We start from the raw sequence: 24,586 nt of genomic DNA on the forward strand, positions 1-24,586 counted from the left end.
TCCCCCTCCTTTTAAAATCTCACATTCTCTCCCCTCCCTGTCCCTACCCACGCTCACCCCAAATTTCCATTTCTGTCAACTTCATTCTCAAGGATGGAAAGTACATCTGCTTGGTTCAGCTGCTGTAAAACATTAGGGGTCTTTGACTGCCCCTCTTTTTGGTTCCATATCTTCCCATCTTCCAATATCCTTTTTCCTTCCAGGGACCAGCTATTTGAATTTTAAAAAGGACTGGATATTTGTTTTTAACATAAAGAAATAGATCAGGAATGGTAGGGGTGGGCAAGTTGGGGAGTTTTGTTTTTTTTTATTTATTTATTTATTTATTTATTTATTTATTTATTTATTTATTTATTTATTAAACATCTTTATTGAAGTATAATTGCTTTACAATGGTGTGTTACTTTCTGCTTTATAACAAAGTGAATCAGTTATACATATACATATGTTCGTTGGGGAGTTTTTTGATCTTCAATAATCATGTTGGTGAACACATGTATTTCTCAATAGTATCCGGGAGAAAGGGGGCTGGCAGAATGAGCCCAAAAGAAAGGCTGTCAGTCCCTCTTATGCAAGTGACTCCACAATCTAGAAGGCAGTCTTGATAAACTGCAGTCAGCAACACCCAGGTGGATTTCCTCCTGGATCTGCTCCCAGGCAAAAACCCTTTTCTTGGCTTCGGAGCTGATGCCTAGGTCTCTGGATAAGCGTATTGTTTGGTAACTTTTAGAAGATTATATTGAACACTTGGCCGCAGCATGGGTCTTTGGCAGAGGAAATATATGACAGTTACTAGAGTGTTGGGCTGGACTCCTAAAAGCTCCCCTTTGCCACCACACAAACTCCTACCCTAGTCTTCAAAACCCAAGTCAAGCATCCCGTTCTCTGAGGCACCTTTCTGGCCTCCCTCAAATAGATTAACTTCATTCTTCCTCTGTGATCCCATGGTCCTCTGTTCATATCTCAAGGCACATACTGCACCTGTAACTAGCACATAATATACCTGTTTTATCCACTAATCTGTAAGCTCCTTGAGCTCAGGCCGAGGCCATTTTTGTGGCTCTAGGACCTAGCAGAGAATCCAGCGTACAATAGATGTTCAATAAATGGTGAGTGAGTGAAGGAATGAAGGAATGAATGAGTGCTTTTGCTCTAACGCTAACTATTTATGTATCTTAGACAACTCCCTCATTCTTACTAAGTTTTCCCATTTAGATAGTAGGGGTAGTACAATTTTTGTCTAAGCAACAAAGTTATTGTGTGATGCAGAAGAGATAAGACATATTTAATCATAAACTCTAAGAGCTGGAAGAAATTTGAGAGATCTTCCAGTACTGCGGTTTTTAGAAATTCTAAGCCAAGTTACTGTTTCCTCAAGGTGAGGTAACAGGAAATTCCAACATGAAAAAATAATGATAAACATACACTGCTCTCACTAGCCGAGGCCCAGAATACCGTCCTCTTCCTCCCCTCTCCTCCTGCCCTGGTCTTAGGGGTCCAAGAAGTACAGTTTGAAAACCAACCCTCTCTCACTTTAGAGAGAAGAAACTGAAACTGACTTGTCAGAGAAGGAAGTGACTTTCCCAAGGTCAAATGGCTTGTCAGAAATAAAAATAGACCAGGAAAGGAGTTAACAATATGGAGACTGTACTAATAGGCAGAAACATGACGAGCCTTTTAACGACATGCGTACTCGGTACATAGTCACGTGTTCAGTATAATTCTTACAAGAACTCTGCCAGGAAGGTATGTCAATTTCTAAGATGAGGAAATGGAGACTTAAAAAGCTAAACCTGTTCAGCATTCCCCAGCCGATAGTAGAAGAGGTCATAGTAACCATACTGAGTACCTAATCTGTGCCCGTCCCTGTTGTAAGCATGTTACATATTATCTCATTTAATTCTCCAATAGCTAGTATTATCATTATCCCTAATTTTACAGAAGAGAAAATTGAGGCACCATTTGGTTAAAGGAGGTTGGATGTAAACACTGAGCCTGCCTGATTCCACTGCAAGCTCTTTTTTGCCATGTCATGCTGCGTCTGAGGTCTTGAACCCAGCTGTTCAGTCTCCTAGCAAAGTGCTCCCTCCAAATACTACTTGATACAAAAGAATTTTAAAAGGGTTCTAAAATAACATTCTTGTTATTTAGAAGTATTTTATGAAGTGTTATTTACACTTCTTATTCTCTTATTTACATATGGTGGCTGAGGATTGAAGAGTCTCATTTGTCTTCAGAGTACAGTACTGTTCAGACACCATCCAAGACCTTGATCTTGTTCCTTCTTGCCCTGACCAGGGCCAATCAGCAGGACTCACCTCCCTCTGGATGGACCGGCTGAGAAACAAGGAAAACTCCTCCAGGCTCTGGGGCTTCAGGTCATTCACGGCCAAAAGGTGATCTCCGTGAAAAAATAAGCATCCCAGGTGCGGGGGGCCATCCCACTGAGCCACACTGCAATGGGAGTACAGCATCCAACACAAGAGTGAGAAGGTGCTTGCTGGGAGTGCGGGGCACAGATGGAGATACAGATGGGGCTCCTCACTCTATTCTACTGCTACTATTACTAGTTTCTTTAGCTATATTGCACTACATCTGAAGTAGTCGAACTCCTTTTTCTGTTTGGAATAGTCTTTCCTCTATCATTACTCTTGGAGCCTGAGCCTTCCTCCAAACTCCAGCTCCAATGACACTGCCTCTACAAAGCCCTCCTACATTACCCTTCCTTTACCTTAATTAATCTCTCCTGCCTCTGGACTTCTACTGCATCGTGTGAGCTCCTCGCTTATTGTATATTCAGATCAAATGCATTTTATATTTACTTGTCTATGTAACTGTCTTTTTCAACTGGCTTTGAGACCCCAGAAGTATGGAACCACCTTAAAAAAATGCTTTTTTATAACCCCATAAACAGAAGGTGTTAAGTACTGGGTTGGCCAAAAAGTTCGTTCCGGTTTTTCCGTAAGACGGTATGGAAAAACCCAGTATTTAAAGTGAGCACACAGTGAATATGTCATGCAAAAATAGATGAATTATTAGATGAGCAAGCTCAGGTGTAGAGGGGTCCATAGTTTCCGTCAAATATGTTTTGAGCCTTAGATTGTGGGAAGTTTGGAAAAATGGCAGGTTGTGCTTCCTGCCCTCCTTTAGAACTTATAATTGATGTGTGACGTTTACATTAACAAGCTTTCTTCTAGTCTAAGAATGTAATCTTCCATCAAAATGAATTACAACGTCTTTAAAAGAATGTAGAATCAAATAAACAGTGATCATTCTAAGAAAATTCTCTGCCACACGATCTTCTGTGTCTGAGTCCCTGACCAGCAGGTTTTTACCTGGTGTCTAGAAGTCTCTGACCCTGGTATGCCATTTTCTTTTAGACCTTAGATTCTTGTTGACCTCACTGACTTCCTTCATCAAATACTCACTGCTCGTTGTTTGGCAATGATTTCCTTGGACCATACGTATTCCTGCCCACTTTTCCTCACTTTCAAAAAATCAGAAATTTAGTGCCTCCTGGACTTTTGGGTCCTCCTATACCCACCTATCTCCCAGCTGTCCCTCCTATACAACAGTATCCTTATTTCTGCGTCAATCAAAGACCTTTTGTGACAACAGCAGCACGAGAGTCCGAGTTCCCCAGGCAGTTTTGCCACATACAGTGCTTCAAGATATAATTACTGTCTTCATATCATCCAACCCCATTTATGATCAGTAACCCTCAAATCTCCTACCTACCATATCCGTCCTGCAGCTTCTTTGAGAGCAAGATAGTTTATGATGTCAGGAGGAGAAAGGAACACGTTCAGTTTCTCCACTTGGATTTCATCGGGGATGTTACTACAAGACATTGGTAAAAGTCAGGCAACTCTCTCTGGCTCTGAACTGTACCTTCCGAGTGGACTTTGGCTTCTGACATCTGAGACGGTATTATGCCATTAAAGATTGTCCAAAACATTTGGAGAAGAATAAGAATTTAAGTTACTCGTTAATGCCCTCCTCCACCCCCTTGGGATGTGGTAGCGATGGTAGACAATGGAAAAGGAGTAAAAAATGGACGAAGTTCATTATATATCATGTCAGTTTGCACATTCCCCACAGAAGGAGACACTGAAAAGAGTTAAAGTTGAGAATGATCTCATCAAATGTTCTTGGCATCATTTAAAACCTGAAAGTTCTCCAGCCTAGTCTACAACCAAACCTCATGTGACTTGCATGCCTGTAATTTTAATAGTAAACTCTGGGTGATATACAACCCAGGTCAGGGTGATCCAAGGTTCCAGAACCTGAAAGAACAGAATTTTTTTAAAGTATTTGAAAATGCCACTCACAGCCCAGGGGACTGCTTGCTGCGTTTCCAGCTCTGGTACTCACTGTCCTTGGTTACCACATCAGTGAGAAGGGCAAGCTGGACAGATTCTTGGCTGAGTTGGAGATTAAAATGTGAATTCTGAGTACAAATGGAAGCCTGCCTTGCTCTACGGGCCCATAAAGTTTTAGAAATGAGAACTTTACTTGATCAGTATAGACAATTGCACAACACTTAGTGAGGCCGACCCCTTTTTGTCATTCGTGATCTGTGCTTCCGTATTGGCAGGTGAAAGACAAGAGCCTGTTCCTGAGCCTTGTTCTTGTGGGTGAAGCTCCCCATTCAGCATATCTGCCAGGGTCTGGGATTCTTCTTTGCCATCAGCAGACTTATGGGACGTCTCTTTGGAAACACTAGAGTACAAGAAGTTAACACAAACACTTTTTCAGCATTATCTATTTACAGCTTTCCGTGGTGTGTGAATCAGATTTAAGTAGCTAACAGCCATGTGAAAACTAACAAGGTTTGGAAGTATGTTCAACCATCAGAATCCCAGCTACAGTTAGAACCAAATCCAATCAACTTTCCTTCTAAAAATGGACATGGAACCAAAATAGCCCTTTACATTGGGAGGGTTTGGAGAGACAAAGTGAGCATGTGAGAGACGTAAATGCAAAATAGAAAAGAACTGCCCCAGGAGACAGAAAATGTCCCGCGGATGTCACTAATGGTTTTCTATGGGTAGGGAAACCATTCTCACGTTTACTTGTTTTGAGATGACTGAATAATGTGTTGAACTTGGTCTATGGTAATGCTTTTGTATTATTATATCAACTATTTAAATGATCTGGCAGCAATTGTTCTACAACAGTACATTAGCTAAGATCAAATTTTAAAGTATGGCAGTTTTACTTACCAGGATTTCATTGACATGTAATGACGCTCAACTGCCTTGGAGACCTGGTCTGGACTACCAGGTCCAATGGGTTCAATGGGTTCACCAGAATCACTGGCAGCAATAATATTATCCAACTATAGACAAGAGGCAGAGACATAAGGATGTGAGTCTACCAATAAGCCAGGTACCTTGTCACCCGCTACCTGATGGCTCTGGTCCCTGAAACAGAATGTCTACCATTGGATGAACAGTGGTGCTCATTCTGGGGGAATGAACCAGTAAAGCTTCTGGCAGACTCCAAATCTGCTTTCTTCTCTAGGATTCCCCACGCTCCTGATACAAGTGTTCTATTGGACTAAATTGCTGTTCATTTTTCTGTTTCATCACTAGGCACTTAATGACATGAACTCTTTTGCCCAACCGATACTATTATAGAATTGCGACACCTGACTGGGTCAAAGGCTCCGACATAGTGCAGAGCTGGCCTCGGGCTACTCTGCTCACAGGCAGTCAAGTTACTTCAAGGGGCTGTAAGGATTCTAGAAAATACTGTCCTCTGGGGATTCTCCACTAGCCTGTTGGAACTAAGTCATTTGGGGCAATGGTTTCTCAAAAACCCTAAGGGCTTTCGATTGCCTACCTAACAAACTAACCATTAACCATCACTGGAACACTTCTTTCCAGTCAAGCCAGCCTTCCCACTACGCCCCTACAAACGGTGCTCTTCTAGTGCCCATTTCATGCTGTTTTCTTCTCCTGGAGTGCCCCTTTTCTCTTTTCTCTAATGAAGTTGTATTCAGGCCTGGCCTGAGGTCCCATAGCCCCCTCCAATCACCTCAGCCACTGCCAACCTCTTCCTTCTCTGAACTTCTATGACACAGTGTTGTACTTAATTTTTGTAATGGTCTTCCAGCTTAGTTTTATCTGCCTTACTAGACTTTGCATCTCGTAAAGTACCTAGCAAACGCCGGGCATATAGCTAGTGCTCAGTACCACCTGACTGGTTGATTGGACTGTCATGAAAGACTGGTTGCCGTCACCATGTCCCAGAGAACACTGGCATGAAAAGCAGGGTCCTGTGGTCAAATGAGCTTGGGGAATGCTGTGTGTTGTATCCTGCTTGGCTATTTATAATGCACCACTGCATACTAAAGGCTCTGAGAATTCTTCAGTGAAGAAGCTTGTGTAACTTACTTTGATTTGGTGTTTCCAGAACTTATTTGACCTCAGAATGCTTCTTATGTATGAACACATGTCACCATCTTGTAGAAAAACCCAGTTTGGGAAATGCTGCCCCCCTCCCCCCAATTTTGTCTTCCTACTTCCCATTTCCATTCTCTTCTCTCTACTGTCCACCTTGAATATAGCTGCTGGGTTAATAGTACTAGAAGATAATTCGGTTTTGCCCCTTCCTAACTGAGAAGCCACCACTGCCCCTTGTCCTGCCTGCAGCATGAAGTCAACTTGGCATTCAAGACCCATTATGGTCTGGCTCTTTTTTCTGGTTGCTGTGGGTTTTTTTCCCCTAATATGCCACTCACGCTGGGTTAGAGCTCAACTGAACTATTCATCATATAAGTGTCAAATGCCATTTTGTGTCTTGAAGCCCTCCCTGACTCCAGTGGAAACTGAAAATCTGTCTTTTTTTTCTATTGCTTCCAGAGCTCTTTTATTTTTTTGAAAAAGTATTAGTTTATTGAAGTGTAGTTGATTTACAATGTTGTGTTAATTTCTACTGTACAGCAAAGTGATTCAGCTATATATATATATATATATGTATATATATTGGGTTGGCCAAAAATTTCATTTGGGTTTTCCATAAGCTGTTATGGAAAAACCCAAATGAACTTTTTGGCCAACCCAATATATATGTATATATGTGTGTGTGTGTATATATATATATATATATATATATACACACACACACATTCTTTTTCATATTCTTTTCCATTTTGGTATATCACAGGATATTGAATATGGTTCCCTGTGTTATACAGTACGACCTTGTTGTTTGCTTCCAGAGCTCTTTGACCATGCCTCTGGTGGAGCATCGTCAGGTGGTTACTGGTAAGACTGTGAGCGCCGAGGGCAGGCGTGATATCAGGTCCTTTCTGGCAGCCACCATGCCTAGCACAGTACAGGATTCGCACACAGAAGGCACTCAGTAGGGAATTCCAAATGATCAATAGACTGGTTGGTATATGCCACACAATTTATCACCCAAGGGTATTGTTGTTTCTGCTCATATTATTAATATCTCTTCCCAGAATGCAGAAAGACTCCCCAGGTCAATCCCTCAAGTCCAAATTTTGCCTATCATGTAAGGTCAAATGTCATTCCATGGAACTTTCCCTGGCCTCTGTCTGGAAGTCAGCTTCCCCACCTACCACCCCTCATGCCCTCCGAGCATTTTACGAGCATCTCTCTTCAGCATGGAGCCCTTTCTGTCTCGTATCATGGTTGGTTCCTATTAAAGTGTCAACACTGTGAGCACATCACCTGTGTCTGATTCTGAAACCAGCCTAGTGCCTCAGAAACAGTGCCTGGCAGGGGCTCAGTAAATATTTGTAGAAGAAATAAATGATTAGTAAACAGAAGGGGTTACCTCTAAAAGAATACTTCGAGGATTAATATAATGACTCTCTTCTTCTGTATCTTGAGCGGTCTCTGACAAGAAGTCATGCGGTAGATGAGCTCCTCTGAGTCCCAAAGAACCCTTTTCCATTAAAAAAGAACTTTTTTCCATTAAATGCCGAATAAAGAGATGAAGACAGAATTAATGCTTTTTCTTTGTCTTTGCAAGAGACAGAATTAAACCACATGTTTTCTGGAAAAGGCATAATAGATTAATTGGGTTGAGAACATCCGAGGATCTTCCAAGGTTACATCCAGAAGCCCACACAACTTGAACTTGCTTCTTGAGTCTGGGTCACCACTGAAATAAAAATATAAGCCAGCCCGTCTTTCAGGCTGTTCTCTATTATTGGGTCCCGTAACTCAGAACAAGTAATTCTCTCCGGTGGGTGGTGTGCTAAGTCACTAAGCTCCGCCACTGAATCCTCCACGCTCATCTTTTTCTAGTTTTCACTCAGTGCCATCTGAGAAGCTAATTAGCCCAGGGTCAAGGCACTGCATCTTTTCCCTTTCTGCTGTGTTCCTCTTTTGTGTTCTGCTTATATAATTCTACTGTTTCCATAGCAATGCAATTTTGTAGCACCGATCATGTGATAGTATGAATTGTAGGCTTCAAGGTGATCTAGGTTCAACCAATTACTGCTTCCATCTCTAATAGATACAGGACTGTACAAAGTAGCTGCTTTGCCTGGCAGGAAAATTGTTATAAGTACAATTCAATTCTTCCAAGTACAATGCCTTAGAGCAAGGGGGGAGGGTTGAAAAAACCCTGAATGTTCTCTAGGAAGTCCTTGAAAGAAAGTGATTAAAAAAAAAAAAAAAGATGTAAATAAGTTGTGTCCGTTTTTCTAGCTCCAAGTTCACGAAGCCAGGTCATGCTGAACCGGGGATGAGGAAGGGTTCCCATTTTATTTTAGAAACAGCAACAACAACTCCCAACAAGGTAGGTGGTACTCTTAACTGAAGGTGATTGGAAAATCACTGGATTGGAATACATAGTATGAAAAGGCAAAATGACCAATAATATTATCTTCAGGGAGAAGGGGTACAGGAGTGAAAAGCAAGAGGCATTTACTGAAAAGAATTATCTTTCTCAACCCCATTTCCTACCATCTTTCCTACAAATACCAAATGAAGTGTTTGGCCTGGTGCATTTGATATGCTACATAAAGCTTTTAAAATAGTTGGAGGGCTTCCAGCTAGATAAAACAGGAGGCTATGCCCTATTAAGATGTGCCTGGTACCCAGGGAACAGGCAAAGTCAGTGGTTACATCTCTAAGGGACAAAATAGCATCCATGGCAGAAGAAAAAAACACTCAGCCTGTTCATTAATAATATCCAAAATTGGGAAGATTGCAAATCCAAGAGAACTGAAAGCACAATTACAAATCATTTTCAAGGGGCGAATGTATTATATTTTTTTTCCTCAAATGGACTTCATTAGAAATGAAGTCACACACACACACGGAGAAGCAAGACTGATTTGGGTAAATATAGGAAATAATAAGAACTCTGATTTTGCCTCAGGAGTACAGATGGTCAAGTGGTGTTTGGGGAATTTTTTTTGCAGAAGTACTCTATGCCCTGTTGGTGAAAGGAAGGAAAAGGCTGCCATCCAGGCTTTTGTTTAGCTGGGGGGATCTCCAACCAACATGCCCGCTGTACCTGGATGCGTATCAAAGAGCACCCAAAATGAATGAATACATTTAGATGTAGGCAGGGCAAGCAGTAAGGCTCATCATGGCAGGGGAAACAGACTAAATATAGGATAGATCGTAGGACTAAGAATCATTCTTTGGTGGATTAGGCTTTGAGGAAGATGTCAAATACATTGACTTTTGAAGCATCAGCTGGCTCCCAGGCAGGGCGTCCTAAGAGAGGTAAGTCTGATTACCATGTCTGGAAGACTTTTTCTTGTTGTGGTCGTGCTGACAGCCTCCGGTGTGCAGGAAGGACCAAGGAGAGGGATGGGGTCTGAAGAGGGCCTTCTATCACCCAATGAGAGTTTCTCCTGCTTATCAAAAAAGGAATATTGGAATCAGGGCATGATTGATCTCTTGTCTAGAATGAAGCAACAGCCTGGTCATGGGGCTCTCTGCTTCCAGTCTTTGACCACTAACATTTATACTGCTGGCCAGCATTCTCCCGTTTAGACAAGAGCTGATCTTGTGTCTCTCCTGTTCCAAAACCCTTGAGGACTCCCAGCCTGGCCTTCAGAGATGCTCTAAGTTTCCCTCAACCTGTCTTTTCGACATCGTGTCCCTCTGTACCCCACCCCTTCACTCTAATCATTTGAGTACTTGTAGACACACTTTGCTTTCCCTTCTCCTTGGCCTCTGCTTTTGTTGTAAGCATAGAACAACCTAGAAACCATGTCAAAACGATACCTAGAGGCCAAAGTTTCATTTATAAAGGTCTGTCCTAAGAAAGGACTTAGGTAAATTAGCAAAGGTTCTTATGAAGTAAATAAACAACTTAAAATTTCTGGCACTTACATCAAAGAAAACTTACATTGAAAATACAAGATAGGTAAAAAGCATTTTTTTAGAAACCACCCTGGACTTAGTCATTCAAAAGGTAGCTGTTATGTACCTTGAATAACAATGATGGAAAATACTGTAGTTTCAGCTACTATTACAAAATGCCACAGTTAACTTTCACTCCTCCTACTCCAATAATGAAAATTTGAAGTGTCTGTATTTTAGCTCTCTTGCAAAACACAAAAGAATTTTTTTCTATTGTTAGTCATAAAAATAACAAGGATGTACATTTTCTCACTTATTTATTCCTTGTATTAATGCCAGTTGCTAAGGAGGAAAAAAAAAATAGCTCACATTTTGTTTCCTTGTGAAAGAGGGCTTTGTTCAGGTGCCCTGTTATTTTATTAGTGAAATAGAGTCACCTCTGTATTCTGGTGTGCTGCTTTCATATTCCGGCAGAGTGATGACAAGAAGGAGACCCAGTCTTTAATCTTCTCCCTGTTGATAAGAATAAACTTTCACCTGGCATGTGGCAACAATGGCGCCTGCGCTCATTTTGAACCGGCGGAGGATTCTTTTATTAAGATTGGAACAGGCAATGGGGTAGGTACCAGGGAAATAAGGATCTTTTTCTTGAGTAACTTAAATGCTCCCCCTTGGATCCTTACCACCTCCACGCTAACACACCAGAATTAACCCTCATGACACCTCTGTGAGCAAAGCTCAGAGAAATGGGAAGAAAAGTGGAAAGTAACAGTATAATCAGAGGGTTTGGAGCTTTTGACTTTGAAACGGATTTCTTTTGTGTTCTTAAGTGGCCCCTTAACCTGTCAGCGCCATTTGGTGTAGCTATTTAGGTGTGCCTCCCTTTAGGGAATGCATGTATTTAAGAAGGATGTATTTGAACAAGTGTATATAAATCACGTCTTCTTTTCTATTGACTCCCGCGACAATTGAAAAGAAAGGTTTTCGCCTGAATATCTCTTCATATTGATACTTTGGCTTGAGCATTTGCCACCTCCTCTGTACAGCTGCCTCCTCCAACTTTAGCCTCTCTGTGAAGCAGATAATCATCCGCAAAGAATCCATTTGCCATCTTCGCTAGCACCAAAAGCCCCTCAAAAACTGAAGACTCCTTCAGGGACGAGCATAGCCACTCCCTAATATATGTACCTTGGGTAGATGTTACTGTATTGGTTTCTTGTACATAAAATGTATCTGCGGTGATGGTGACTGTTATGGGTTGAATTGTGTGCCCCCCTCCACCCCAATTCACATGTTGAAATCCCAATCCTCAGTACCTCAGAATGTGACCTTATTTGGAAGTCAGGTCAGGTTGTTGCAGACGTAATTAGTTAAGATGAGGTCAGACTGGAGTAGGGCGTCCCAATCCAATATGACTAGTGTCTTTATAAAAAGGAGAAATTTGGACGTAGAGACGTGCACATAGGGAGATTGCCATGTAAAGACTGGAGGTTTGCTGCCACAAGCCAAAGAACTACCAGAAGTTAGGAGAGAGGCCTGGAACAGATCTTCTCTAGAATCTTCAGAGGAACCATGGCCTGTGACACCTTGATTTCAGACTCCTAGTCTCCAGGACAGTGAGACAACAAATTTCTGTTGTTCTAAGCCACCCAGTTTGTGGTACATTGCTATGGCAGCCCTAGGAAATGAATACTGTGATTTGTCAAGGTATTTTAACACATAATAAAGAATGCCAAGATGGTGTTTAAGGTTGTGGCCATGGGTTTCTATTCAAGGCATGTTTATTGTTTACTGGTTTAAAATGTTTTTGTTTATCTGTTTGTTTTTTATTTTGCATACAGGAGACACCCTGTGTTATCTTACTACTTACCTGTCATAGCCAATGAGGAAGTATTCCCTGTTGGTGGTCCTGATGGACATCACTTCTTCAGGATGGCAATTAAACATCTTCTGTACGGATTGCATTTTTTCATGGTTACTGATGCCGACTTCTACACTGGAATTTCTGTTAGATATAGATATAAAGTATTAAACAGATGCAAATACAAAATTAGGAAGAAATTGACTAATGTTTTTTATTAAGTTTCAAATTGAATAAAACTTTAGATCTGTTTGATCAATACTTTGAAAATTGTCCAATAGTTTTAGAAAATAAGTTTAGATCTGGTTTATCACTGATTGAAAATACTTTGTTCAGCCTAAAACTTAATTCAGAATTCCTATTTCAGTTGGACTCTTAGTTCCACAAATTAACGTTTTCTAATTCTTTTTTCTATTTTGCAGGCAACACGTTAGTATTTGTTGTTATAAACATTTTCTTGATTGGATACGCACCGATCAATTTCAACAGAACCTCGGTGATGATGGTCTTTGTAATAGGAAAGACTAAAGCCCTTTTCCCCACTCTTTGACAGGATGAAAAGCCGCTTTTTCCAGGAGGCCTGGAAAATGAAAACATTTTGCATCTCAGTTAAATCTCAAAGGAAGAGAAAGGATTTTAAAAATGCTCATGAGGCTGGTGGGAGGCCTGTTAAATCTTTGTGAATACTTACTGAAGAGAAGAAAAGCTGAGGAGGTGGTGATTTAATAAAGTAATCTTGTTTGCAGACTTCATTTTCATAATATAATGTTAATTGTTTGCCTAATAAAAGAAAGTGAACAGGACTCAGTCTGTTGCCTATAAATTTCTGAGAAGAACTGCTTCAGTTGGAGAACACTGTTTACCGCTGGAAAGGTCTTCGCATTATTCAGTTATGGAAAAAACCATCTATAATAGGCCAGGAGAACAAAAAATCCAGGACCAAGTGTGTGATTCTTATTCATCCAGTGTCGGGACCTTTGTTCAGATGACATTTAGAAGCTCTTTAATTCAGCTCACACCTGTCTGGCTCTCCGTCTCTGGAGGATGCCGTTGGCTCTCTAGATGTGAGCAAAGATCTGTCTCCCTTCCTGTTGAAGCACCAGCCGCAGAAGCAAGATAATTCTGCCTTGACCTTTGACTTACCAAACAAAAGCAAAACCACCTGCTATTGAAAATAAGGTGGCAAAGTGGTTAAATAGGAGGTTTCCAAAATGTTAATTGCTTCTCTGTAAGGATTGACATGTATAGGCAGTTTTGATTTTTTCTATATTTTTGAAAATGTCTGCAAGAAATATGTACTACTTTCCTTATCTAGAAAAAATTAATGTTGCTAAAACAAAATTTATTTTAAAAAGAAGACCTTGGTTTTGTTTTTACATCCAGGCTATAGTTCTAGGTCATCCATGGTTTGGTAAAAGACAGCCTTTACTAAAGAATTAGCACTTCTTTATTAAGTGAAAACAGAATCAAGATTAGGTACTACAGCTAATGGAGACATTATGCTCGTATCCAGTAATTCTCAGACAGCCATCCTCACCTTCCCTCCCCCTCCTCCTTCTGCAGCAGCTCTGCCTGCTCCCCCCCCCCCCCGCCCCCGTTCTCCCACCAAGGAAGAAAAAAGGAAAGAGAAGAACAGAAGGAAACAAAAGCAAAAAGTTTTAGCTCCTTTATTTAATGGTTGTGTGGCTTTGGACAAATTCACAGATTTATTTACTGAACAAATATTTACAGAACACCTTGAATCACTCAATTTCTCTCAGTTTCCTCATTTGTAAAATGGAGGTGAAAAATAAAGGAAAGCAGAGAGCATCGCAGCCACTGCAGTCCCTGACCGACGGTGCACCCTGAGAGGAAGTCAGGATGAAAAACAGGATGCAGCACTCTGTGATCTAGAAAAACAGTCCCCATAGATAGTCAGAGGTATTTCAGGAAGACTTTTAATGAATCCAAATCCTTGCATCTTCCCATACATAGATGAGCATTAAAATCATTAACTTGAGGTATCTGCTCTTTGTGACTAACAGCAATCTTTTTACTGAGATGCATTCTTGACTGAATGTATTTTCTAGCCAAAAGTCATACATAAGTTGGTTTCTCCCTACCTCTTCAGAGCAGTTCCCTAGAGCTACTGAGAGGCTGTCTCCCCAGTAGGAGACAGAGTGGAGTAAGAGAACAGAGTGAGTAAGAGAGGAAGAGTGGTATAAGATGAGGCTGCAGATGAATCCTGCAGCACCTGGTAGACACTAGACCATGGTAGAGTTTGCATTTATTTTAAAAGCAATGGGCAACACCATCCATGGATTAGCCTTGACCAAAAAACACTGAAACAATCTCATCAACCCTCTAGATCCAATTTGTAGGAAATACAGAAAACAGAGAAACATGCTAAACACCATACCAGGGATGTGATCAGCAAAATTCAGTCTCTAGGGGAACTTCTAGGACAAAATCTCAGTATTTTCACCCTTGGATAGATCATTTTCGGCCCTGAACATCTCCACCTGGATTTCCCATAAACTTCTTTCTCTCATCCTTTTCTCTCAGGTGCCCTAGATCACTTGGTGGCACCAACATCTATCTAGCCTCCCCTCCTAGAACACTCAGAGTCCTCTTAAACTTTCACCCTTCCATCACCCTTCTGTCCAGTCAGTCGTCAAGTCATGTCCATTTTATGTCCTGGATCCACCCCTATCTCTCTGTTCTATCACCACTGCCTTCCAGACCTTCATACATTTCAATACATTAAATTCACATGAATTCAATGCCTGCATACGTTTTTCACTATACTGCTTCGGTAACTGTCTAGATTGACTCTCTAATTCCATTCTTGACATCTTCAAAACCATCCTCGACATAGCCCTGAGAGTAAATGCCAAATCTGGCCAATTTTGTACTTCGGGCAAAGATGAAATAACAGGAACTGGATTTACTCTCCTGTCTGAAACACAAAAAATACAAAATATATAAATTAGTTGTTTTCAGGACACTGGTCATAGGCAATAAAAGTCATGGATCCCTGAGAGATAGGAAACAAACTTGGTGATCCCTATAATTTCCTTGGTGGAGTTTCCAGTCCACAGCACAGGAAAGGGGAACTGAGGTGGGCCCAGGTGGACCCCTGAGCGGAGGAAACAGAGCTGAGAGTTCAGGGAGATCAAGGCAGCTAGAGCTCATAGGACAGAGGGAAGAGCTGCACAGAGGGAGAATCCCAGAGACAGTCACAGGGTCCCCCTCAAGTATTCAAGAATATTGATCAGTATATGTGTGTGGGGAAACTACCCAAGGCCAGAGAACGAACCATCAGAAAAAATTAGAGGGAAGAGTGCCCAGCGCTCCACTGGGCCAGAAAAAGTGTCAGTTCTGTCCAGCCAAACTGGCAAAAATGATCATTTATGGAGCACTGTGTAGAGTACTCAGGGAGGTCTTGCCTCAGTAGTGAGGAATAATTAGCTCTGGGCTGAGGACTGCTCCATACCTAACAAATCATAAGAGCAAGTCTTAAAAGGATCAAATTGTTTCCAAGGAAGTTAACTGCATCCCAGAAAAAAGCTCAAGATTTATAGAAATACAAAACTATCCAGCACCCAACAAGGTAAAATTTGCCAGGTCTGGCAACCAATCAAAAGTTACCTGGCATGCAAAGAGACAGGAAAGCATGACCCATAATGTGGATAATCATCAATCCTTCAAAACTGGCCTAGAACTGACACAGATGTTAGAATTAACAGAGAAGTTCATTAAAAGTTACTATCAACTGTATTTTATACATTCAAGAAGTTAGAGATATAGAAGATATAAGAAAGATCCAAAGTGAATTTCTAGAGATGAAAACCACAATGTCTCAGAAAAACAACAACAACACTGGATGGGATTAATGGGACTAAAACAAATGGAGAGTGAAAAAAGCACCCCAAACACAAAAGAGCACTGGTGCATTGTGGGACAATTTCAAGTTTAAGGTAACTGGATTCCCTGAAGTGGGGGAGGGAGACAGAAAAAAATATTTGATGAAATAATGCTGAAAATTTTTACAAATTTAAAGAAAACTATCTCAGAAATCTCAGCAGGTCAGGAACCCCAAACACAAAATATAGGAAGAAAACTATAACAAGGAACATCATAGCCAAATTGCTCAAAATCAGTGATAAAGAAAAACCTTAAAAACTGTCAGAGGGAAAAAAGAGATAATGCATACAGAAGAAAAAATAAGGATGACATTAGATTTCTCATCAGAAACAACGCAAGCAAAACAAAAACACCATCAAAACCCAGTGGAACAACATATTTAAAGTACTGAAAGAAAAATAGTGTCATTTTAGAATTCTATAGGCAGCAAACATATCTTTCAAAAACGAAGGCAGTTTCAAGATATTTTCAGACATACAAAAGCTGAAAGAATTCAGCATCAGGAGGCCGCATTAGAAGAACTGTTAAAGGAAATCCTTCAGGTGGAAAAAATGATGCCAGATGGAATTCTGAATTTATACAAATGAATGAAGAATGCTGAAGTGGTAACTGCAAGGATAAATATGTGAAATTTTTATCTTACTATTTAAGACATAAAAATTTAATTACTATCTAAACCGAAAACTCTTGATATATGTAACAACATAGATGAATCTCAAAAGAATTATGTTGAGTGAAAGAAACCAGACAAGAGTTCATACAGTATGATTCCATTTATATGAACTCTAGGAAATGCAAACGAACTTAGAGTGACAGAAAGCAGAACAACGGGGAGTGGGATTGGGTGCTGGAGGGAAGGATTATAAACAGGCACAAGAAAACTTTTGGGAGTGATGCATGTGATTACTATCCCGCTGTGGTGATCGTTTCCCAGGCACATACACACAACCTTATCAAGTTGTTCATTTTAAATATGTGCAGTTGATTGTGTGTCAATTACACCACAATAAAGCTATTTTTCTAAAAATATGAGCAATCCAAAAAGCAAATCTGATGACACCACTTCCGTGCTTGAAATGCTTCAAGGGTTGCTGGTTATATGAGGTCAATATCCGGCACCATATAGCACCACTTTCCTGTTCTCCCCTGTCCTTCCAATTTTACAGCCACATTCTCCTTGAACACAACCTGTCTCAAACCCACTTCATTGCTTTCGGTCATGCCATCCCTTTCTGCTGAGATGTGCTCTTTCCCAATCTCTTTTAAAACCCTATACATCCTTTAGGGTCCAGATCAAATGCCTTCTCCATAAAACCTCTCTGGATTCCCACAATGACACGTGTGCTTTTTTTCCCTTCAGACTCTACAGAATTTTGCACTTACCTATCATAGCCTGATCACATGTGCCTATCTTAACTTCCCAATACAGCTACTGGAACGTGTTTATCTTAATATCCCAATGAAATTACAAACTCATTGAGAGAATGACTATTCCTAATTAATCTGTACATCCTCTGCAATATGAAGCACGGTGACTTACTAATAATAGGTGCTTTGAATAAATATTCAAAAATACTCATTTGGAATTGAATCAGATAGTTTGATTTTTAAGTTAGTTCATCCTAAACTTCTGACCAATCATCTACAGTGAGGCATGTGAGCATGAAGCAGGAACATCTGAATAATACCCCTTGACCTATCCTCATAATAAGCCCTGATAACAATTTTGGCAGTTTCTCCAAGTGAGAATTTCATATAAAATTAAGGAAATATTCTCCAGTCTTTTCTGGGCTATAGTTTGCTGTTAGAACCATCTCTAAGCAACAAATGGAACATTTGGTCCATGAAAATCAGAAAATGCCAAATTTCTAGATAAGTGAGCTCTTACGAAATAATCAGCTGAATCTAATAGCCTCCGCTACATTCTCCACACCAAGAATAATTGTCGCAGAATTGCCACCCATTATCCTTACTAAAACCATCTTCTGTATCCTGGTTAGTTTGACGGGAATTGATCATTATTTTCAATAGAGTTTTTTCCTTCTGAGAATATGCCCCTTGGGTACCTGAACTCTTCTGAGGTTTGGGTTCCATTATGGCTGTCTGTTCTCACCTGTCAAAAAGAAGGGTTGAGCGTTAGTCCCCAAACAACGGTATGCTTCACTGCTTAGCCACTCAATCACCAAGCATCAGGATGGTGCTCCCAAATGTTGGTGAGATGGCTTATCGGCTCCCCTCTCCCCATTCTGCCCTTGAGGCTGATAGTAGCCATGGTAATGAGGACCCACCCAAGCAGCCTGTGTTCACCAAGTGCCAGTTCTGTGGAGGTGTGGCTAGCATGACCAAAGGAGCATCTTCCCTGGACTTTCGCTGCTCCTGCTTCATAAGTGGCTCTGACAAGAGAGCCCCTGGGGATAGCAACACCAAGGAACAGAGACAAGAACAGGGCAGAGGGCAGCATGCTATGGACCAACTGCAGCTGAGAAAGCATTTCTGGCCAAAAAGAAGCCCAAGATAAGCCCTCCTCCACGCCAGGAACTCATTTTCTCCAGAGGGAAACCTTAGAGCAAGGACCAGGGCATACCCCTATCCTTAAACTGCCTCCACTGCCCGTGTGCCCCGTTCCCAAGGCTGCCCAGCACCGGGGGCTGAGGCTGACATGGTCAAACTGACTCTAGAGGTCAAGCCCTTTCCTGCACAGATCTGCTGGCAATCCCATGACTGACACGGGGTCCTGCGAGGAGAGGAATCCCACAGGGTAAGAGACCAGGCGGCAGGTGAGATCTTTGAAACAGGAATGTATTGGTGACCAAGTTTTACCTTGAATCAGACTCTCAAAATAGGAGGAAACACTGAACAGGGCAGTGCTAGGGCAGTCCCAGGGAAGTCCCAGGGCAGTGCCAGGAAATGAGAAGAGGCAAAGGGCTCTTTACCATCCAATTGGCATGATGTCATTCCTCCTCTCCTGAGGTCTCCCTTTCTCCAGCATAAACTCACTCATTCCTCCTAGGGCATAAATGACTCACAGCAATTTCTGAAATATATATGTATATTGTATATAGTATACAATATACATATACTATACTATAGTGTGTGTGTGTATATATATATATATATATATACATGCGCATATAGTATACTATATGCATGTATACATATACTATTTGTGTACATATATATAGTAAACAGAGATGAAAGTCTTAAGGTTAAGACCTCAAGATCTCAAAGCATATTCCTGGTGATTTGTGAAAGGCACATGGGAACCCTCTGAAGACAAGTGGGGTTTTCCTGGACCTAGAACTCACACATTCCCTAACTAAAAAATGGTTTTCTCTGTTGAGGTGTCTCTGTATAATAACGATAGTGATTATTTGAACAAATAACAAACAGATAACAAGTGAAGTAACAAACAGGTCCCCGGGGTATCTTAAGGCACATGTTGAATCTCTGGTGCCCTCAGCCCTCCCCTGGTGTAAGGAGCATGTTTAGCTCTGTGCAATGGGCTGTAATACTTGGTGAAGGCACCAGGCCATTGAGACCAAAGCCTTCTGTTCCCTGGAAGAGCACTTCTGTACAAGGAAAAGGAATAGAACCTACCTAAAAATTTGCCAACCATGGACATTAAAAAACAATTTACCCCTAAGGTTTTGCTTCAGATCCCTGAGGTTCTTTCCAGTTGTAGGGATTTCACTGCCTGAAGCAGAATTGGGGGCCAGTGGTTCTCAGCCCATCGCCTTTCCTCGCATCCCTGCATGTGGGACTTGACCACCTTTCCCACGGGGCATTTAGCCTAGTGAGCGATGGAGTTCAAAGGTGAGATTGTAGGACTGTGCCAGAGAGACTAGCTGAGGGGAACATTTTTTTTTTTTTTGAATTTTTGAATTTTATTTTATTTATTTTTTTATACAGCAGGTCCTTATTAGTCATCAATTTTATACACATCAGTGGATACATGTCAATCCCAATCGCCCAATTCATCACACCACCACCCCCACCGCTTTGAGGGGAACATATTTTAAAGCAGTGTTTTTACTGCAAGCTCTCTTTGTTTAAAAGCCCCAAATCATTCTTTTTCTTGACAGAATAATTCTTTGTTAAGCCTTTACAGTTTGTAAAATGTGTTTGCTCATGTGACTGCTTTGGTGTCGCAGAACCGTCCTGGGAGATGGCTCGTTTTACGCACGGAAAACTGCGTTTGCGAGAGGACGAGGGAGGTGACTTGTGCAGAGCCCCACGCCGCTCCCCGCTCCCACCCACATCCATGCGCCCTGTGCACCGTGGACGGCAAGGAGAGCTCTGGAGGACGTTTCTGGCCTTCCAATGTCTGTGAAGGGCCCCAGTCTCGTGTAGGGACCACTCTTCCTGCTTTTTTTTTATGGTGGTATTTTTTTACCCACTGTAAAATGAGACAGCAGTTTTAGAGTATTAACTCTGAAATCCAGATTCATCTCCATCAGTTATGACATGTGATCTTGGGTACAGTATAGCACCTGTGTTCACCTGTGTTCCTTCATCTATAAAATGGAAGTGATAACATCACCACCCTCATAGGATTGCTGTCAGCATCACTTGAAATAATCTGGCGAAGAGCATTTTATAGGTGCTCGACAAGTGTTACTTGTTGGGTCATGTCCAGTTCGGATAGTCTATGATTCTATGATTGTTTCATAATGACTAGCATGTATTGAGTACTTAATACATTCCAAGCACTTCTAAACAAAATCTGTATAATAGATTTCAGATATATATATGTATATAATGGTTTTCATATATATGTATACATATTCTGGATTTCACATAATATATGTTGCATATGATCTATATTGATTTCAAATTATTTTTATGAAATTCAGTATATGTATACATATATATGAAATCTACTATATTCAAACATGAAATCTATTATATAAATTTTGCTTATATAATGTAAGCAAGGTTTTAATATTATATATTACATATATGAAATCTAGTGAGATTCAACATAGCAATGAGATATAACAATACTATAACATTTACATTATTCTTACAGTGACACAGTATCCATTTTACAGATGAGAAACTGTTACCAGAAAGATTAAGTAATTTGCCTTTGATCACATAACTAAAAAGAAGCAGAGCCAGTGTCCTAACTTGAGAGCTGGTGTCTGAACTACTTTGCTCTTCCTTTCACCTGAGAAAAAAGAATTAAATCTGTTCAGAGTTTGGCTTTCATTTCTTGTCATTGCCCCCAAACAAAACAGCCTTTCAGATTTAACTCCCTGATCTTGTTCAGGAGATAGCATCCAGTCTCATTGCCTAACTTGTTCATTGTAATGAAATCTGATGAGTGTGACACCAAGAGGTCCTGTTTCCCTCTGTGCAGCCCAAGAAGGTTATGAAGAGAGAGCCCGTAACAGTGATTTTGTTCAGTTAAGCTTCCAGATCAGCACAGTCTTGAGAACCCCGACCAGTCACGTCAAGCAGTACTTACTGGAAGCCAGGTGATCACTGGTTCGTTTCTCAGCGAAGTGTCCTGTCCTTGTGTCTCCTGAACTCACCCCGGCTCACTCTGAGCTCTGAGGATTAAGTACCAGCTTTGTCTGAAATGTGAGTCAATGGGAAATTCCCAAACTTCTATCTTCGGGAAGATTTTACTCTTGCTCCAAGCTGAAGGAAGCTGGTGACCCAAGGGAAGTCCTGGGCTTTCATTCTTCTTGCGGTTTGGCACAGAACTGCCCTTGGCATTCTCGGTGTCTAATAACAAAACAAAAGCAAACAAATAAAAAATTCCTGCCAGACTCTGGACCATGAACACAATGACTCTTATTGAAAACAGTGCCAGCCCAGTCTTGACCTCCTGCAGTGACTGCCACTGAAACAATTCCTTTGCTTCCCACCCATCCATATCCTCCCAATGTCCTCCTGGGGAAGTTAGGAAGGGTTCCTTTGTGCCAGATGAGGAAATAAAATCTGACTTCTCTAACACATTTGCACATGCCAAGGGTCTCTGGAAGATCTGCTTATTTATCCATGATGGAGTGGTCAACAGGGTAGCACTGGGCAGGGTCTCCTGAACATCCTGCACAGCCACCAACAACTCTTAGAAATAAGCAGGCTACCATGAATGGTCATTCTCAGTGATATCTAACCACCAAAGGGTCTTAGGTATATTTTCATTTATATTAAATTGTTCTTTGGAGAAAGAGGAAGTGGCAAATGAATTAAAATTCTTATAGCACCTTCAGCAGTGAAAGCACATAATTTTAATCTTTGTTTTCACTAGTGTAACTGGACTTGAATCAGCTCTGCCAGGTATTCACTGAGTGGTTTTAGCTAGCTATTTAAATTTTCTGAGTCTGCTTCCACATCTGAAACATGGGGTGCAGCACTGACCTCACAGGATCTGTTTAAAGATTAAGTAAGATTTCGCCATAAAAAGCCTATAGTATAGTGCTTGATCCTTGGTAGGCATTCGACAAAGGTTATTTCTCTGCTTTTCCCTTTGGCACCCTATGGAAGGTACAAGTATTATTGGTTCCTTTATTCAGCAAACTTAGATGGACTTCAGATATGCAGAAATGATTATTTTATTGTTCACTTCCTGCACAGGATGGGTTTTGCTTGATTTAGGAGAAATAATTTCTTGGAATGTATTCCTTTGGATGTTTCTTTAAGGCCAGCTTTTGACTACTCTGGAGATAGTTTTTAGTATCTTTACATTTGGTCTTTAAGCAGATATTACAAGTTATTGCTCTAAGGGGTTCGTGAAAAGCTTGTGCTGATCTCCACTTACTCAGAACTATAAAGCTACAGACAGCCCAATGTAATAATCCAGGGACCCAACCAAAAAAGGGAAGAGAGAAAATTTCTTTAAGACTGTATTCCTTTGGAAAGGCTATCGATAAACCAGTTAGACAGACAGAGGGACTTCCCATCCATCCATCCATCCATCCATCCATCCATCCATGCATCCAACCAGCCATCTACGAACCCAGTCCACATTGTTCTAGGCTTTTTTGGTCATATTTTCCTAATAGTATTACAAAGCTCCTTGAAGAAGAAGCTTAATACATCTTACAAGTGCTTATGAGAGTTATTTGTACTGTAGATGCCACCTAGAAAATAAAAAATTGGCAAGCAGACACCAAATACGAAGCTTGTAAAAAGTAAACATACCTATGAAATGCAAGTATAGTTTCCTTTATCATCTCCAGTGACCTGTAAACAAGGTATCAGTGAAATGCCTATTGCAAAAGAGCAATCATCTGTTCATTTGAAATATCAAGTAAGTAATTTCATGGTTTTGCCAATTGTGCTTCTGTATCATGAAACAGCTCTTCAGCTCTGCTGCCTCTTAACCAAAACACAGCTGAATGGTTTATATTACATGACCTAACATTTGTTGGGAATTTTTCTTTTACATACACTATCTTAGTTAATCCCAACAATTTTGCAGGATAAGTGTTGTGATTCCTTAATTTCAAAAAGAGGAAATTGAAATTTAGAGAGAAAAAAGAACTTGCTCAAAGTCATACAGCTAGTGTGTGACCACCAGAAATCAAAACTCGAGTCTGTCTTGACTATAAGCTTACATGTGCCCTTTCGTACCCTCTAGCGTGTTGAATCCTGGGCTGGGATCAGTTGGTCTGGGCTCTTGGCCTGCTCTGCCACCAACTGTGTGACACTGCATAGGTTGCCAGCTTTCTGGGCCTCATGACCCCATTGCTGTCCCTTTGTCAAGGAGCTCTAAGTACCCATTCAGTTCTGATTATAATGACGCCCTTGAGGCAATGCCAACGACATTGTTGGCCAAAAGAAAATGAGATTTCCTGGGCTGGCTTGGACCAATCATGATTCTTTTCCTTAGCATCTGAACAAAATTGAGGTACAGTTATCAGGAAGATGGAGAACCTCTGTTGCCGACATCATCACCTGGCCCCTGCCTCCCTCTCCAAGATCACCTCTGAGAGCTCTCACCTGTGCTGTCTGCCCTCTAGGCATCTTGACCTGTGTACATACTGTTCCCTCTCTCTGATTCATTCTTCTCCCATCTCTTCACCTGGTTAACTTCTACTCATCCTTCAGATCTCACTCAACTATCACTTCCCAGTGATTCCCTCTCTCCCCCAGACAAGGTCAGATTCTCCCATGATACATTATCATGTTGTTGTGTTAACTTCAGAACACATTTTCCCATTTATAATTTTATATTCATTTGTCTGATTATTTGATTAATGTCTTCTCTTCCTCCACAAGACTGCAAAATCCATGAGGATTATTAGTATTGTGTCTGCTTCTGCTGACCATTGCATCCCAAGTAGCTAGCTTAAATGCCTCTCCCATTCTTTCTTTATTGTGTGTCTACTATATGCGAGGTGTTATATTATGGGTCAACAGATAAATGAAAAGCTGAATGTCTTTTGAGAGCACATAATGTGGCCAGGGAGATCAGACACAACGAACTCTAATACTCCAGTGATACCTTTACTTCACTTCCATACCCCACTCCCATGGTCACACTTTGGACCTTGTA

At 41.0% G+C, this 24,586-nt stretch overlaps 1 protein-coding gene and 1 long non-coding RNA gene across 5 annotated transcripts in view; one reads left to right on the top strand and one right to left on the bottom strand.

Moving 5' to 3' along the window:
* Positions 1-2,346, top strand: part of LOC133093379 (uncharacterized) — a 25,103-nt gene extending 22,757 nt beyond the window's left edge. For both annotated transcript variants that reach the window (XR_009701266.1, XR_009701267.1), the window contains exon 3: positions 2,299-2,346. This is a non-coding gene — a long non-coding RNA (uncharacterized LOC133093379). The remainder of the gene's footprint in view (positions 1-2,298) is intronic.
* The window catches only part of PLEKHS1 (pleckstrin homology domain containing S1), a 22,433-nt gene extending 707 nt beyond the window's left edge, over positions 1-21,726 (bottom strand). For 2 of the 3 annotated variants that reach the window (XM_061193156.1, XM_061193175.1), the window contains exons 1-12: positions 21,545-21,726; positions 18,141-18,187; positions 12,860-12,948; positions 12,642-12,748; positions 12,178-12,312; positions 10,745-10,820; positions 9,737-9,853; positions 7,813-7,923; positions 5,226-5,341; positions 4,516-4,722; positions 3,739-3,840; positions 2,319-2,454 (exon numbers count right to left, since the gene is read on the bottom strand). In XM_061193156.1, coding sequence (XP_061049139.1) covers positions 2,319-2,454; positions 3,739-3,840; positions 4,516-4,722; positions 5,226-5,341; positions 7,813-7,923; positions 9,737-9,853; positions 10,745-10,820; positions 12,178-12,312; positions 12,642-12,748; positions 12,860-12,948; positions 18,141-18,168 — 1,224 coding nt within the window. In that variant the 5' untranslated portion in view covers positions 18,169-18,187; positions 21,545-21,726. The remainder of the gene's footprint in view (positions 1-2,318; positions 2,455-3,738; positions 3,841-4,515; positions 4,723-5,225; positions 5,342-7,812; positions 7,924-9,736; positions 9,854-10,744; positions 10,821-12,177; positions 12,313-12,641; positions 12,749-12,859; positions 12,949-18,140; positions 18,188-21,544) is intronic. The other variant, XM_061193165.1, reaches the window with a different exon arrangement.
* Positions 21,727-24,586: the final 2,860 nt, after the last annotated feature.

This window comes from Eubalaena glacialis, chromosome 1 (genome assembly GCF_028564815.1).
Source record: "Eubalaena glacialis isolate mEubGla1 chromosome 1, mEubGla1.1.hap2.+ XY, whole genome shotgun sequence".
NCBI classification, from domain to species: Eukaryota; Metazoa; Chordata; class Mammalia; order Artiodactyla; family Balaenidae; genus Eubalaena; species Eubalaena glacialis.